This window comes from Loxodonta africana, chromosome 5 (genome assembly GCF_030014295.1).
Source record: "Loxodonta africana isolate mLoxAfr1 chromosome 5, mLoxAfr1.hap2, whole genome shotgun sequence".
NCBI classification, from domain to species: Eukaryota; Metazoa; Chordata; class Mammalia; order Proboscidea; family Elephantidae; genus Loxodonta; species Loxodonta africana.
The window spans coordinates 47,402,221-47,415,033 of NC_087346.1; the positions used below are offsets into that span (position 1 = coordinate 47,402,221).

General features: G+C 35.7%; 1 protein-coding gene across 3 annotated transcripts in view; it reads left to right on the forward strand.

The window, feature by feature from the left end:
- Positions 1-10,966, forward strand: part of UBE2D3 (ubiquitin conjugating enzyme E2 D3) — a 40,629-nt gene extending 29,663 nt beyond the window's left edge. For all 3 annotated transcript variants that reach the window (XM_010590477.3, XM_064285495.1, XM_023548538.2), the window contains 4 exons: positions 375-452; positions 2,466-2,571; positions 4,871-4,964; positions 6,985-10,966. In XM_010590477.3, coding sequence (XP_010588779.1) covers positions 375-452; positions 2,466-2,571; positions 4,871-4,964; positions 6,985-7,030 — 324 coding nt within the window. In that variant the 3' untranslated portion in view covers positions 7,031-10,966. The remainder of the gene's footprint in view (positions 1-374; positions 453-2,465; positions 2,572-4,870; positions 4,965-6,984) is intronic.
- Positions 10,967-12,813: the final 1,847 nt, after the last annotated feature.

Here is a 12,813-nt window from a genome sequence, read left to right on the forward strand (position 1 = left end):
TATTTTCAAACTATGGGTTGATACATAATACTGAGCATAGACTTTATTTGCTAAGTATACATTTTGTCTTCATGGGAATCAGAATCTAGTACACTCCTGTTTCTAGTAATTTTTTGAATATTCTTTGATGACTTACGTAAATTGAAATCTAAGTAAATTGGGGTTCAGTACTATATAGTAAATTTAGATTGTATTTTTTTTTTCCATTAGTTTGAACTGAGCTTTTTTTTTTTGGAATAATTTAAATTCTTCATTGCAGTGTAAAGGAGCAATTTGGACTCGTTATTAGAGAGAAGTGCTTAAAAAACGAATGTTGTGTAGAATATTTAGCAGTGTTTTAAATGTCACAGTTAAGTAGATTTTTCTCTTCACAGAATGACAGCCCGTATCAAGGCGGTGTATTCTTTTTGACAATTCATTTTCCTACAGATTACCCCTTCAAACCACCTAAGGCAAGTATTTTCCCCCAAAGCCTGTTATTATAGATGTTACGCTTTATCTCAGAACATTCTTAGAAATTGAGTCTGAACATGGATGTTGAATTGAGTTCACTGATCCATTAATACTGATACTTGATGTTTAGTTAAAAGAGCTGGACCTAGATTTGAATTTTGTAAATGGTGTAAGATGTGCCTTATCCTTAGAGTTGGAGGGCTCAACTATACTGTGTGGATGTTTGTTACTTTATTGTGCTTATACAGATTTGGATTATTATCCGTAGTGTCTTGTACATAATAAACATCCAGTGCTCACCTTCAGCATATTTACAAACACTGTGTTCATGTTGCAGTTTAGATGGACCATAATCATTTTGACTTGGCTGAAGTTCGGATTAACATACATAATTGAATAAATTTATCAAAAATCAGAGTTACTCTTCACTGAGGTGACTGGTCTATGGGTATTAAAAGCACATGGTCTTGTTTTTGTTCTTTTAATTGTACTTCGGATGAAGGTTTACAGAACAAACTAGCATTTCATTAAACAGTACGCATATTGTTTTGTGACATTGGTTACCAACCGCATGACATGTCAACACTCTCCTCTTCTGGACCTTGGATTCCCTATTACCAGCTTTCCTGTCCTCTCCTGCCTTCTAGTCCTTGCCCCTGGGTTATAGTACTCCTTTAGTCTTGTTTTGTTTTACGGGCCTGTATAATCTTTTGGGTGAAGGGTGAACCTCAGGAGTGACTTCATTACTGAGCTAAAAGGATGTCTAGGGGCAATACTTGCAGAGTTTCTCCAGTCTCTGTCTGACCATTAAGTCTGGTCTTTTTTCATGATTTAGAATCTTGTTTTTTACATTTTTATCCAGCTCTGTCCAGGACCCTCTATTGTGATCCCCATCAGAGCATTCGGTAGGGGTAGCTGGGCACCATCTGGACTCAGCCTGGTGGAGGCTGTGGTGGTTGTGGTCCATTAGTTCTTTGGACTAATCTTTCCCTTGTGTCTGGTTTTCTTCATTCTCCCTTGCTCCTGATGGAGTGAGACCAGTGGAGCATCTTAGATGACTGCTCACAAGCTTTTAAGACCCGAGATGATACTCACCAAAGTAGACTATAGAGCATTTTCTTTATAAACTTATGTTACACCAGTTGAGGTAGATGTTCCCCAAGACTATGGTCCCAACAGCCCTCAGGCCAGTAATTCGGTCCTTCAGGAATGTGGATGTACCTATGGAGCTTCCTTGACCTTGGCCTGGACAGGTTGTGCTGGCTTCCCCAATATGGTGTACTGTCTTACCCTTCACCAAAGTTATCACTTATCTGTTGTCTATTTAGTGTTTTTCCATCTCCACCTCTGCCCTCTCTCATAACTATCAAAGATCATTTCTTTTTCAGAAGCACATGGTCTTTGACTTCTCAGAGCTATTAACGTAAATTCACCAATGTGAATAATTGTAAACGGTAATAGACATAGGACATTGGCACACCATAAATGTCTTGGGAATTTCTCATCACAGTCATGTTACAGGTGCAACATAACAGTTCTTTAGATGAAACACTCTCGTGATACTCAAATTTGTGCTTTATATACACTGGAAACACAGATTCAGACACATAGCTAATGTACTTAATGATAGTTTAAAGTTAATGACCTGGTCTGTAAATTTTGGTTACACTCAGAAGTTCCTTTATTTTGGAATGAAGGTATTTAAATACCCTGCAAATTGCTCTTTAGTACTCAATAAGGCCAACGTTAATTCCATATCATTGATATTGAAATCTTTGCCCAAAGTCATATTTTCCATTTAAATTAAAAAGAGTGAGCCTGGTGGGATTTTGGTTGGAATTTTAAAGCCAGTTTTTACAATTTTTGCTGTTTTGTTTTTATGCATATAAATTACGTATTGGCTGTTTGATTTTCTTAAATTGTGACTTAATTTTTTAAGCCTTGCTGAAAGTCTTAAGTTTAGGAATGCTTGTTTTTATTTGGGAAAAATAAAGATTTTTTGTTTATTTTAGGTTGCATTTACAACAAGAATTTATCATCCAAATATTAACAGTAATGGCAGCATTTGTCTCGATATTCTAAGATCACAGTGGTCTCCTGCTTTAACTATTTCTAAAGGTAAAATACTTTTAAAGAAAGTCTTGAGGTGCACTGATTTTTTAATCAAAGAGTTTCATTTTTGGACCTACTTATCTGAGCCTTATCTTTTTGCCAACTATTCGGTAAGAGGTGGGAAAGGAGAATAAGAAGTAATTTATATCATTTTGCTCCTTTAGCAGTATTGACTAGCGATTTTGTGGGAAGAAGTTAAAATTCAGATTGGTATGTGTGGTGGGTGATTATTTTGCCTTAGTTAACTTTTATTACAAATACAGCAAAGTTTATTTTAATAGATTTCTGTACCGTTTTCGATCCTAAGCCACTTGCACATCTCACTTGCTTACTTGTTTGCCTTTTAGCTAGAATGGTATAATATAGCTAAACTTAATGACTAGTTTTTAAATCTTGAGGTTTCCATTGTAGAAAATATTCTGTTTTTGCCTTCCTGTGTTTGTTTTTAGATTAGTAGGTTGTTCCTACCTAGTAACAGTCTAAAATGATAGATTTGGAAAGGTCTCTTAGGTCAATTCTGATCTCCTACTTGTAATAGGGATCCATTATGTGACATGTCTGATGGGTTGTCCAGTCTCTTCGTGAATATCCCGGATAGCAGATGAAGTTCCATTCCCCATCTCTCTTTTCTGAATGACTTCCAATGGCTTTTATGTCTTTTTTAACCTCCAAATAGGCTCACCCACATACAAAACTACTTAACTGGGAAAGGAGGTCTGCCTTCTAACAATGTTCAGTTTTTGGTATTAGCGTTCTTTAGGTACACAGAATACATTTTTAATGTTGCCGATTGTGGTAGTGTTTCAGATATTTGCTTATACAATGCATTTGAATCTCCTTGAGAGGCTTCGTAGCATTTCTCAAACTTGTATTTGACTAGAATTGTTATCGGGGGGACAGGGGGACAATTACAGGGAATGCTGCTTTAATTCTTTCAAGTGTGAAAACTTGACAGAATTTTAGGTCTGCTTTTCCCCATCTTGGATATGTTCTAGTTTCTTGTTTCTCTTCACATCAGGCCCTCATACCTAAATATGAAATTCCAAGTGTTTATCATTTTGGGGAGTGCTGTATACTGCAGCACATATTTCTGTGTATGCCGGTTGAAACTTTTGTTAAACAGCTTATTTTGACAGGTATATTTTGCTAATTCATTGAACTGGCAGTCAAAACTGAAGCTCTCTGAGCTACTGTATAGCTAAGTCTCTTTTATTCTGTAATATTTTATCTGCTTCTCCCCCAGCACACACATACACATATACTTAGATTTAAAATTATATTTGCCACTGTCAATGTTGTAATTTTTTTAAGTGGAATCGCTTTGTCTCTTACGATACTGCTTTTTTATATAACCCCTTACATGAACTGAATGCAGTGTATGGCTCATGATACTTGACATCTTCTGAGTTGGTGTGTTGAACAAGTGGGGTTAAGAAATGGAGCTGAAGGTTCACTTAGTGCTGGACAGATGGAGGCATTGTTCCATTTAACCAGTACTTTTGCGGGGATATAAGGGGTCCTTGGTGGCACTGTGGTTAAACGCTTGGCTGCTAACTGTGAAAGATTGGTGTTTTGAACTCACCAGCTGCTCTGCAGGAGATGTGGCAGTCTGCTTCCAAAAAGATTACAGCCTTGGAAACCCTTTGGAGCAGTTCTGCGCTGTCCTAGGGTCACTATGAGTCAGAATTAAGCCAACAGCAGCAAGTTTGGTTTTTTTGGCTTGGAAATAATAGCTTCTGTTTACACATAAGGTTTATCTCATACCACTGTGGATCACTATAAATTCAAGGAGACAGAACATTAATGGGAAATTTTTGAGATTTTGTAAGAAAGTTCCCCAGGGCAGGGCAGAATGTAGGTATTTTATCAAGAATAGTATATGGCATAGGTGTTCACTAGATGTTCTTAAAGTTTTTTTTTTTTTTTTTCTGTCCATACAAAGAAAATTTATTCTCTTTAACTTTTGATTCCTTAAATTCTGACACTGCCTACCTATTTTAAAAATAAGGAATAAACTAATATGCCATCATTTGGATACCTTAGAACTTCCTGAATTTGGCAATGTTTTATACCTAGTTGGTTCCGGGCTTGATGCCAGTAAAGCTCAGTTTTTAGCATTAATTATATACCAGGAACTTCTCTCCTGCAATGCAAAATCTCTGTAAAGCTTTATCTCATGGAAGTTAAGATACAAACTGATAACATTTCTTTTGAGGATTGATGTTTGAGTTTTAAAATACTCTTTGATAACTTTTACTTACCCCAATGCCTGATGTTGGATAAATAGACATTTGCTTTCTTGCAGTTCTTTTATCCATTTGTTCACTGCTATGTGATCCGAACCCAGATGACCCCCTAGTGCCAGAGATTGCACGGATCTATAAAACAGACAGAGATAAGTAAGTATGAAATAGTTTAAGGAAATAACATAAAAAATGGTCTTATCTAATGAGCTAGGTTAATGCTCTGCTATAAGTTGCGGCAATGTCAAGAAGACGATGCTAATTTCTGGTAAGATTATAGTTAAAAATGTGCCAGAAAGCTAGTTATTGAAATGTGGTTTAAAAAATCGCTAGGTTTTAGCTTATGTAACAGTGAATTAGCCCCCTTGAGATGTTTTATTTTCATAATGTGTTAAAACACTGTTTCTTAAATTCTTACCAAGTTTTGGAGAAGAAAGAAATTTTTCTTTACCCTAATTATAATTTTGGGGAAAAATATTGGTACAGTTGTAAAATTGATCTAAATTGCTCAAGTGTTTGAATTATCTTTATGTTCAACTTCACCAATATAACTTCCGTATGTTATAATTAATGCTAAGTATACTTGTTCAATTAGGTACAATAGGTTAGCAAGAGAGTGGACAGAGAAATACGCTATGTTGTAGGGTAAGAGGATCTGCACTCTATGGTGCGCTTATTCATGGTACTGCCAGCACTTGAGTGCTGCATGCTGTAAGGCACTGTATTAACTAACAAAAGGTAACAGATTTGTCAGTTTTCTGAAAACTATTTAACTGCTTGATCTCTCATTTAGCTTGAAAGTGTACCAGTTAGTTATTACTGCTTGAAAGTATTCTTGCATGGCAAAGAAATTTTATAGTAGTAGTAAGAAATGGAAAAATAGTATTTTTTCCAAACTACCATGATATTTAAATTTTAACTTAGACTTTTATATTCAGTCACTATTATGTGGAGTGTGGTGATATAGTCCAAATTTTGCCAGTAGGTAGTAATATAAGGAAAAACACTTTTAAGCCTAAGCATCTAAGCTAAATGTTTATTACTGACAAGCATGCACTAGTGTCAGCTATACTTTGTGGCTCCCTGTATGTAAATGAAGTCTGTTTTAAGTGGTAGCTTTTTGAGAGGATATCCTTAAATAGATAACTATTAATAGAATGTGTATTTCTTAAAATTAAGAAAAGTAGTTGACCTACATTTAAGTCTTGGTGTGAAATGAAGCTAGTTCATATTTTTTTAAGTTCAAACTGTAAATGTAAATTTGAAATATCTCCTGTGTTCTTGGCTACAAATTCATTTCTTAAGGTATTTATTTGTTGGGGTAAGTAGCTTGAGGCATGGGTATAATTTGGAGAGAAACTTGATAGCATTTATTGATATTAGTGATTTTCCTCAGTAATAACCTTACTTTTGCGTGAATTACCTGTTGACCTTTTTAACAAAGATGCCCGGTTTATACTCCTAGCAATTCCCATTCAGCACGTCTCTGGTGAGGCTTATTAACTCCAATTCACCACACTTTTGAAAAGTAACCCAGGTAGTTCTGATTAACTCATAGAACTCACACCTACCTCCTATTCAAGACCACTGTTGTCTTATCACTCTCCCAGTGTCTTAACTCTTCCGTTTGTGTCTTAAGTCTCAAAGGCATTTTCTCTTCTGGTAATACTCAGGGCCACGTAACTTTTGCATTCCTCTCAAAGTCTAGAATTAAGATAATTTTTTTAGTAATTGTTGGGTTCTGGTTTTGATGGAAATTTTTATTGACGTACCGAATGTGTATGCTATTCTAACATCAGTCTGTGCTCAAATGAAGAAGTTTCTTAAATATTAACGTATCAGAATGAGTATTTTACATAATTTTAGAGTTTCTAATAGAACATTAGCTCAGTGGTAGGGGAGAGAAAAGGTCTGATTTTCGTTAGCCTCAGTCCTCCATGCCACATTCTTGTGCTTATTAAAATAATACTGCTTTCAGAGCATAGAACTCTCGTCTCTTCCATAGCTTTGAGTACCAATGCTATTTCTCCCTTGTTGGCTTTTATTCTAATCATAGTCATTAGGGAGGAAATCCATGATGAATCTGGTGGTGAAAAATAAGTCTTTCCTCCCCTTTTATAAGTATTAAGAATTTTTTGTAACTTTATTTTAAATTTTTAAATAACCTCTGTTACAGGTACAACAGAATATCTCGGGAATGGACTCAGAAGTATGCCATGTGATGCTACCTTAAAGTCAGAATAACCTGCATTATAGCTGGAATAAACTTTAAATTACTGTTCCTTTTTTGATTTTCTTATCCGGCTGCTCCCCTATCAGACCTCATCTTTTTTTAATTTTATTTTTGTTTACCTCCCTCCATTTATTCACATGCTCATCTGAGAAGACTTAAGTTCTTCCAGCTTTGGACAATAACTGCTTTTAGAAACTGTAAAGTAGTTACAAGAGAACAGTTGCCCAAGATTCAGAGTTTTTTAAAAAATGGAGCATGTGTATTATGTGGCCAATGTCTTCACTCTAACTTGGTTATGAGACTAAAACCATTCCTCACTGCTCTAACATGCTGAAGAAATCATCTGAGGGGGAGGGAGATGGATGCTCAGTTGTCACATCAAAGGAAGCAGCATTACTCTAGCAGCATCCATTCTTGTTTAAGCCTTCCACTGTTAGAGATTTGAGGTTACATGATATACTTTATGCTCATAACTGATGTGGCTGGAGAATTGGTATTGAATTTATAGCATCAGCAGGACAGAAAATGTGATGTATTTTATGCATGTCAATAAAGGAATGACCTGTTCTTGTTCTACAGAGAATGGAAATTGGAAGTCCAACACCCTTTGTATTCCAAAATAGGGTCTCAAACATTTTGTAATTTTCATTTAAATTGTTAGGAGGCTTGGAGCTATTAGTTAATCTATCTTCCAATACACTGTTTAATATAGCACTGAATAAATGATGCAAGTTGTCAATGGATGAGTGATCAACTAATAGCTCTGCTAGTAATTGATTTATTTTTCTTCAATAAAGTTGCATAAACCAATGAGTTAGCTGCCTGGATTAATCAGTATGGGAAACAATCTTTTGTAAATGCAAAGCTGTTTTTGTATATACTGTTGGGATTTGCTTCATTGTTTGACATCAAATAATGATGTAAAGTTCAAAAGAGTGAATATTTTGCCATGTTCAGTTAAAGTGCACAGTCTGTTACAGGTTGACACATTGATTGACCTGATTTATGCAGAATTAATAAGCTAATCAAATAGTGTAGCTTTAGTATGCTGCACATGATACTGGCAGCCCTGGAGTTCAGAGATGGACTTGGGACCCAGCAGTTTTGAAACATGTATATGGAGTTTAAGAAAGTTATTTTCCAGGTGCAACCCCCATTTAAAATTTTTCTTCACCTTGTACACTTAACAGCAGGAAAAAAACATAAAATGGGAATAATAATGGGTCAAAATTTACAAAATAAAGTACTGTTTTGGTGTGGGAGTTGTCATGAGGCTGTGTTGAAGTGACTTTACTATGTGGGATATTGAGTATCCATTGAAATGGATTTGTTCAGCCATTTACATTAATGAGCATTTAAGTGCAACGGATATCATTTCAGGTGACTTAACATGAATGAATAAAAGTCAATGCTATTGGATTTTGTTTGACAAGTGCTATCTGTGCCACTGATTTAACTTCTGTAGTAACAAAGGCATTATCTTCACCCTTCCCAATTCTGACCCTGTAGTTTTGTTTTTTTTTCTTTCCTAGTTATTCTTATTTGTCCATTGCTTTATTAATAGTCCTGTATTCTATTTCTAGCACATCTGTGACTTCTCCCATTTCCACATTTTTGCACTGCTTACCCATATGTGCAGTCTTATTTCTTGTCTGCACACAGATGTGGTAAGCTAGATATAAAATAAATGTTAAAGCTTGATTTTTATAAACATTTTAATATGTAGTTTGGACATGATTTATTGACTTAAGGTTGTTCTCTAAACTGGAAATGAAATGCATGCCTTCTAAAGAAGTTCTGACTGTTAATTCTATAATAAGCAGTTCATTGGGAAATACCAGTCCAGCTATACAATTTTCCAGTGAGTGGATTTTTTCATTCTGATGCTTTAAAAATACCAGTAGCTCCTTAAAGGGTATATCTTGTACTGTTAAGACTTTTTTGGATTCAAATTATGAATGAGAAATTAGTAACACCACTCCACAAGGTAAGAAGTACTGCTGTTAGGCTCTATTTTCAAAGTAATTACTTCTGAGACTCCTATACTCTAAAAATAACAGCTTTAGTAGGCATATCATTTCTTGAAAGCCAGCCATGAGTATAACACAACTTGTCAGAGCGTCTGGGTCCCTAATTGGCTTTCAAATTGACCTCTTTAGCCTTAGACAACCCTTAGGTATTATAGAGATGATTTCTTTAAATCATTGTCATAAAGATGACTAGTGGGTATGTCCAGTTCTTTCTGCAATATTTCATATGCCACTTCTAAGGGAATAAGCCATAAAGGCTTCTCCAGGTTTAAGAGAACTATAATTTGAAGTACCTGGAAAACCAATGTGTTTGAATGTATGGACACTGGACTTGAGACCATCTCCAATGAAACCTTCAAAGAAATCCAAAAATATGCCCTCCTTTCCCTAAGCAACCCAGGAATTTGACATTACTTGTGCCATGTATAGGACTAATTGAATATCAGCAGATTAAGAATTGTTTTAGCTCTGCCTATAAATTTCCTACATCTTTTAATGCATAAATGAGTTTTAAATTAATCCTTAAAGTTTCTCTTGACGTATAGGGATTATAGTCCAGCTGGCCTGTTAATGGACTTAAATTTATATTTCAGTAACTCAAATTTTGTTCCTGGGCAAGTTTGCAATGTGATAATCAGATATAGGAAACTTAAAACAATGATTAGTTAGCTTTCATGTGTGGGTGTACTCACATTTTAAAGTATGAACCACAGTTAACTAGTGGTCTCAGGGGTAGTGAAAACACTCACTTTTTTTTAAAGGCTTAGTTGAAGTATACTTAAGATGCTGATCATGCTGTGTTAGTGATTTTGGGGGTGACTCATTAGCCATGTTTTGTGTTGGCGTTAACAGAACTGTTAAATGATTGTCGGTTACACTTTTCAGTGAATTTGTCTTCTATTTTATGAGGAATCCAATGCAAGTCACTAATATTGTCTAATAGTGACATTTGCATAAGACTTGTAATAGTTAAAAGTTATTGAGCTTAAAGGAATTGTTACCATTAAAGTCTGTGTTTAAAGACACTTTGGTCTTACTCAGTAATTCCAGCTAACACATGAAGTCCACACTTGAAGTAAATGTATGTGAGCTCAATTTTGAACTTCTTAAAACAGCAGTTATAAAGAAACTGGTCTATGAAGAATTAGGACTGGTTGTCAGAGTGTGGTCCAGAGACCAACAGTATTGGTATCTTTTGAGAAATTTTTTAAAATGTAAATTATTGGGCCACCCCACAGACCCACTGGATCAGCAACTATGGGCTATGGGGGTGCAGTCCAGGAATCGTAAAAAGCCATCCAGGTGATTTTGATATGTGGTAAAGTTTGAGAAACCAATTTTAGAAATCCGTAGCTCTCCTTTGTAATGTGACAGCCAATAATCTTTTACCCCGTAGGTTTTTTTGTTTTTACAACTCTTTAATGAGTTAATTTTTTAGAACTTGTATTAGTATGTTTCTAATTTAACAAATTCATAATACTTTGACTTGTAAAACTAAGTCGATTTTTACTTTTACACTTTGAATATTAAAAATGTAACTTCCTGCAGTTTCCTGATTGGAGTGTAACGGCTTACCTAGGAACGTTCAAAATTTTTTAAGATGTAACTTTATTTTTGGTATGTATAATGAGGTACAAAAGTCTACCCTTTCAACATTGCACTAAATAGTTGTACCAGGATTTGAACCCAGTTCTCATTCTGTGGCTTTAAACAACCCTACCCCCACCCCCACTCCAGTGAATAGGTAAGATGTCATATTAAGGGTGTTTGCAGTGTTTACTGAATTTAAGATATTAAATGTAGCCCGAGGTACTTATAAAAATTTTTTCTTCTTTCGGTATGGGAAATGTAAATTTGAATTTAAAACCTGGAAGCCAAAAAAAAAAAAACACAAAGGAACATGTAAAAAGATCAAAACTAAACTTCTAGAAATGCTAGAAAGAATGAAGTTAGCTGATGACTAGTTTGTGTTCTTCCCTGCTACTCTATATATCTACTTGCTCCTTTCTTAAATTTTGAAGAATTTTTAACGATTAACTCTGCTACATTGTTAATTGTTCTTTTACATGGGAAATACTGTTTTAGTTACGGTCCCATTGTTAATCATCTCAAATTGTACATTATTTCTGAAATAGGTTATTTTTTAATTTTAAAAATCTGTACTGTAAAAAATGGTTTTATGAAATTGTTTTGGCCAAAATAAACCAGTTACCGTCAAGTAAGTCAGTTCTGACTCATGGCAACTCGATGTGTCAAAAAACTGCACCCCATAGGGTTTTCAGTGGCTGTGACCTTTTGGACATAGACTGTCGGGCCTTTTTTCTGAGGTGCCTTTGGGTGTACTCAACTGCCAGGCTTTCAGTTAGTACAGCTAGGTGCTTAACCAGCCTCTATATAACCTTTTTGTTTACCATATCGAATTTGAATAGTGTCAAAGTACTTCTGTGCCCTAATTTGGTAGGAACAGAATTAACAGTCATTTGTTTGCTGACCTCCCAGCAATCTCTCTTGAATTCCAGATTCCTGTATATAGCTGCATATTCTATATCCCTCCTGGTGGTGCAGTGGTTGAGAACTGAAGCTGCTGAGCATAAGGCAGTTCAAATCCACCAGCCATTGCTTGGAAACCCTACGGGGCAGTTCTACTCTGTTCAGTAGGGTAGCTAGAAGTCAGAATTGGCTCACAGTGGCACACGACATCAATATCCACCTTTAGACATCTATAAGGACAGAAGCAAAATAATTACTTCTGAGACATCTTTTAAGATGTGTAAAACTGACCTGGTTCTACAAACATCTTTCCTGGTCTCAGTAAATGTGAACTCTTCTTTCAGTTACAGTGATTCTAAACCTAGGTATTCGACTTGAATTCTCACACTCCATTTCCAATCAAACAGCAATTCTTGTCAGTGCTACTTAAAATTTTGTTCAAAATTTGACTGCCATATTCACTGCTGGTACCAGCATCTGAAGCTCCATCTCTTGCCTAGTTTATTCCACTAGTCCTCGCTTCGAGCGGTCTTAAACACAGCACCCAACACAGCCTTGAATCATAAGTCACAATGCTTTGTTCCACCCCCCCCCCACCCCCCATGGTTTCCTGTCTGCTAAATGAAAGCAGAAATATTAAAAGTAACCTACAAGGAGGTAAATGACTTTGCCACCATTCTTACCTCTCATTTCTTGTTTGGCTGCACTACCACCGCCAATTCAGCTAAATTATGTATTTGGTGAACCTGTGTTGAGAATGGAATACGATTTCTCCGGTCTCAAGGTTTTTGCTCTTGTTCTTTGCCAGGCTCTTGTGCCAGGCATTGTATGGCTTCCTCCTTTCTTAACTTTAGATAGGTATCTCTTCAGGTACCGCCTTTGAGTGGTTTTTCTTGAACATTCTGTATAAAATACCAACACAACCACCATAGAGTGCACTGTGGCATATTATTATCCACCTTACATGTAATGTTTGGTTTCCCCTAGACCCCACCCCAGAAGGTAAGCTTTATGAGGGCAGGGACTTTGTTTTGCTCTACTGATAATCTTTTCTCAATGACTAACACTGCCTGGCACATTATAGGTGATCAGATATTTAATAGATGAATTATTGAGCTTGTTTTCCTTGCCTTGCATTCTGTTGTAGCTTCGTAAGTACAAAAATTTTTTGCAATGTGCTACAGAAAAGTAATGAATCAACCTTATTTACTCTGATTTAAAAAAAAAAAAAAAATCCTTTGCTGTCACATCA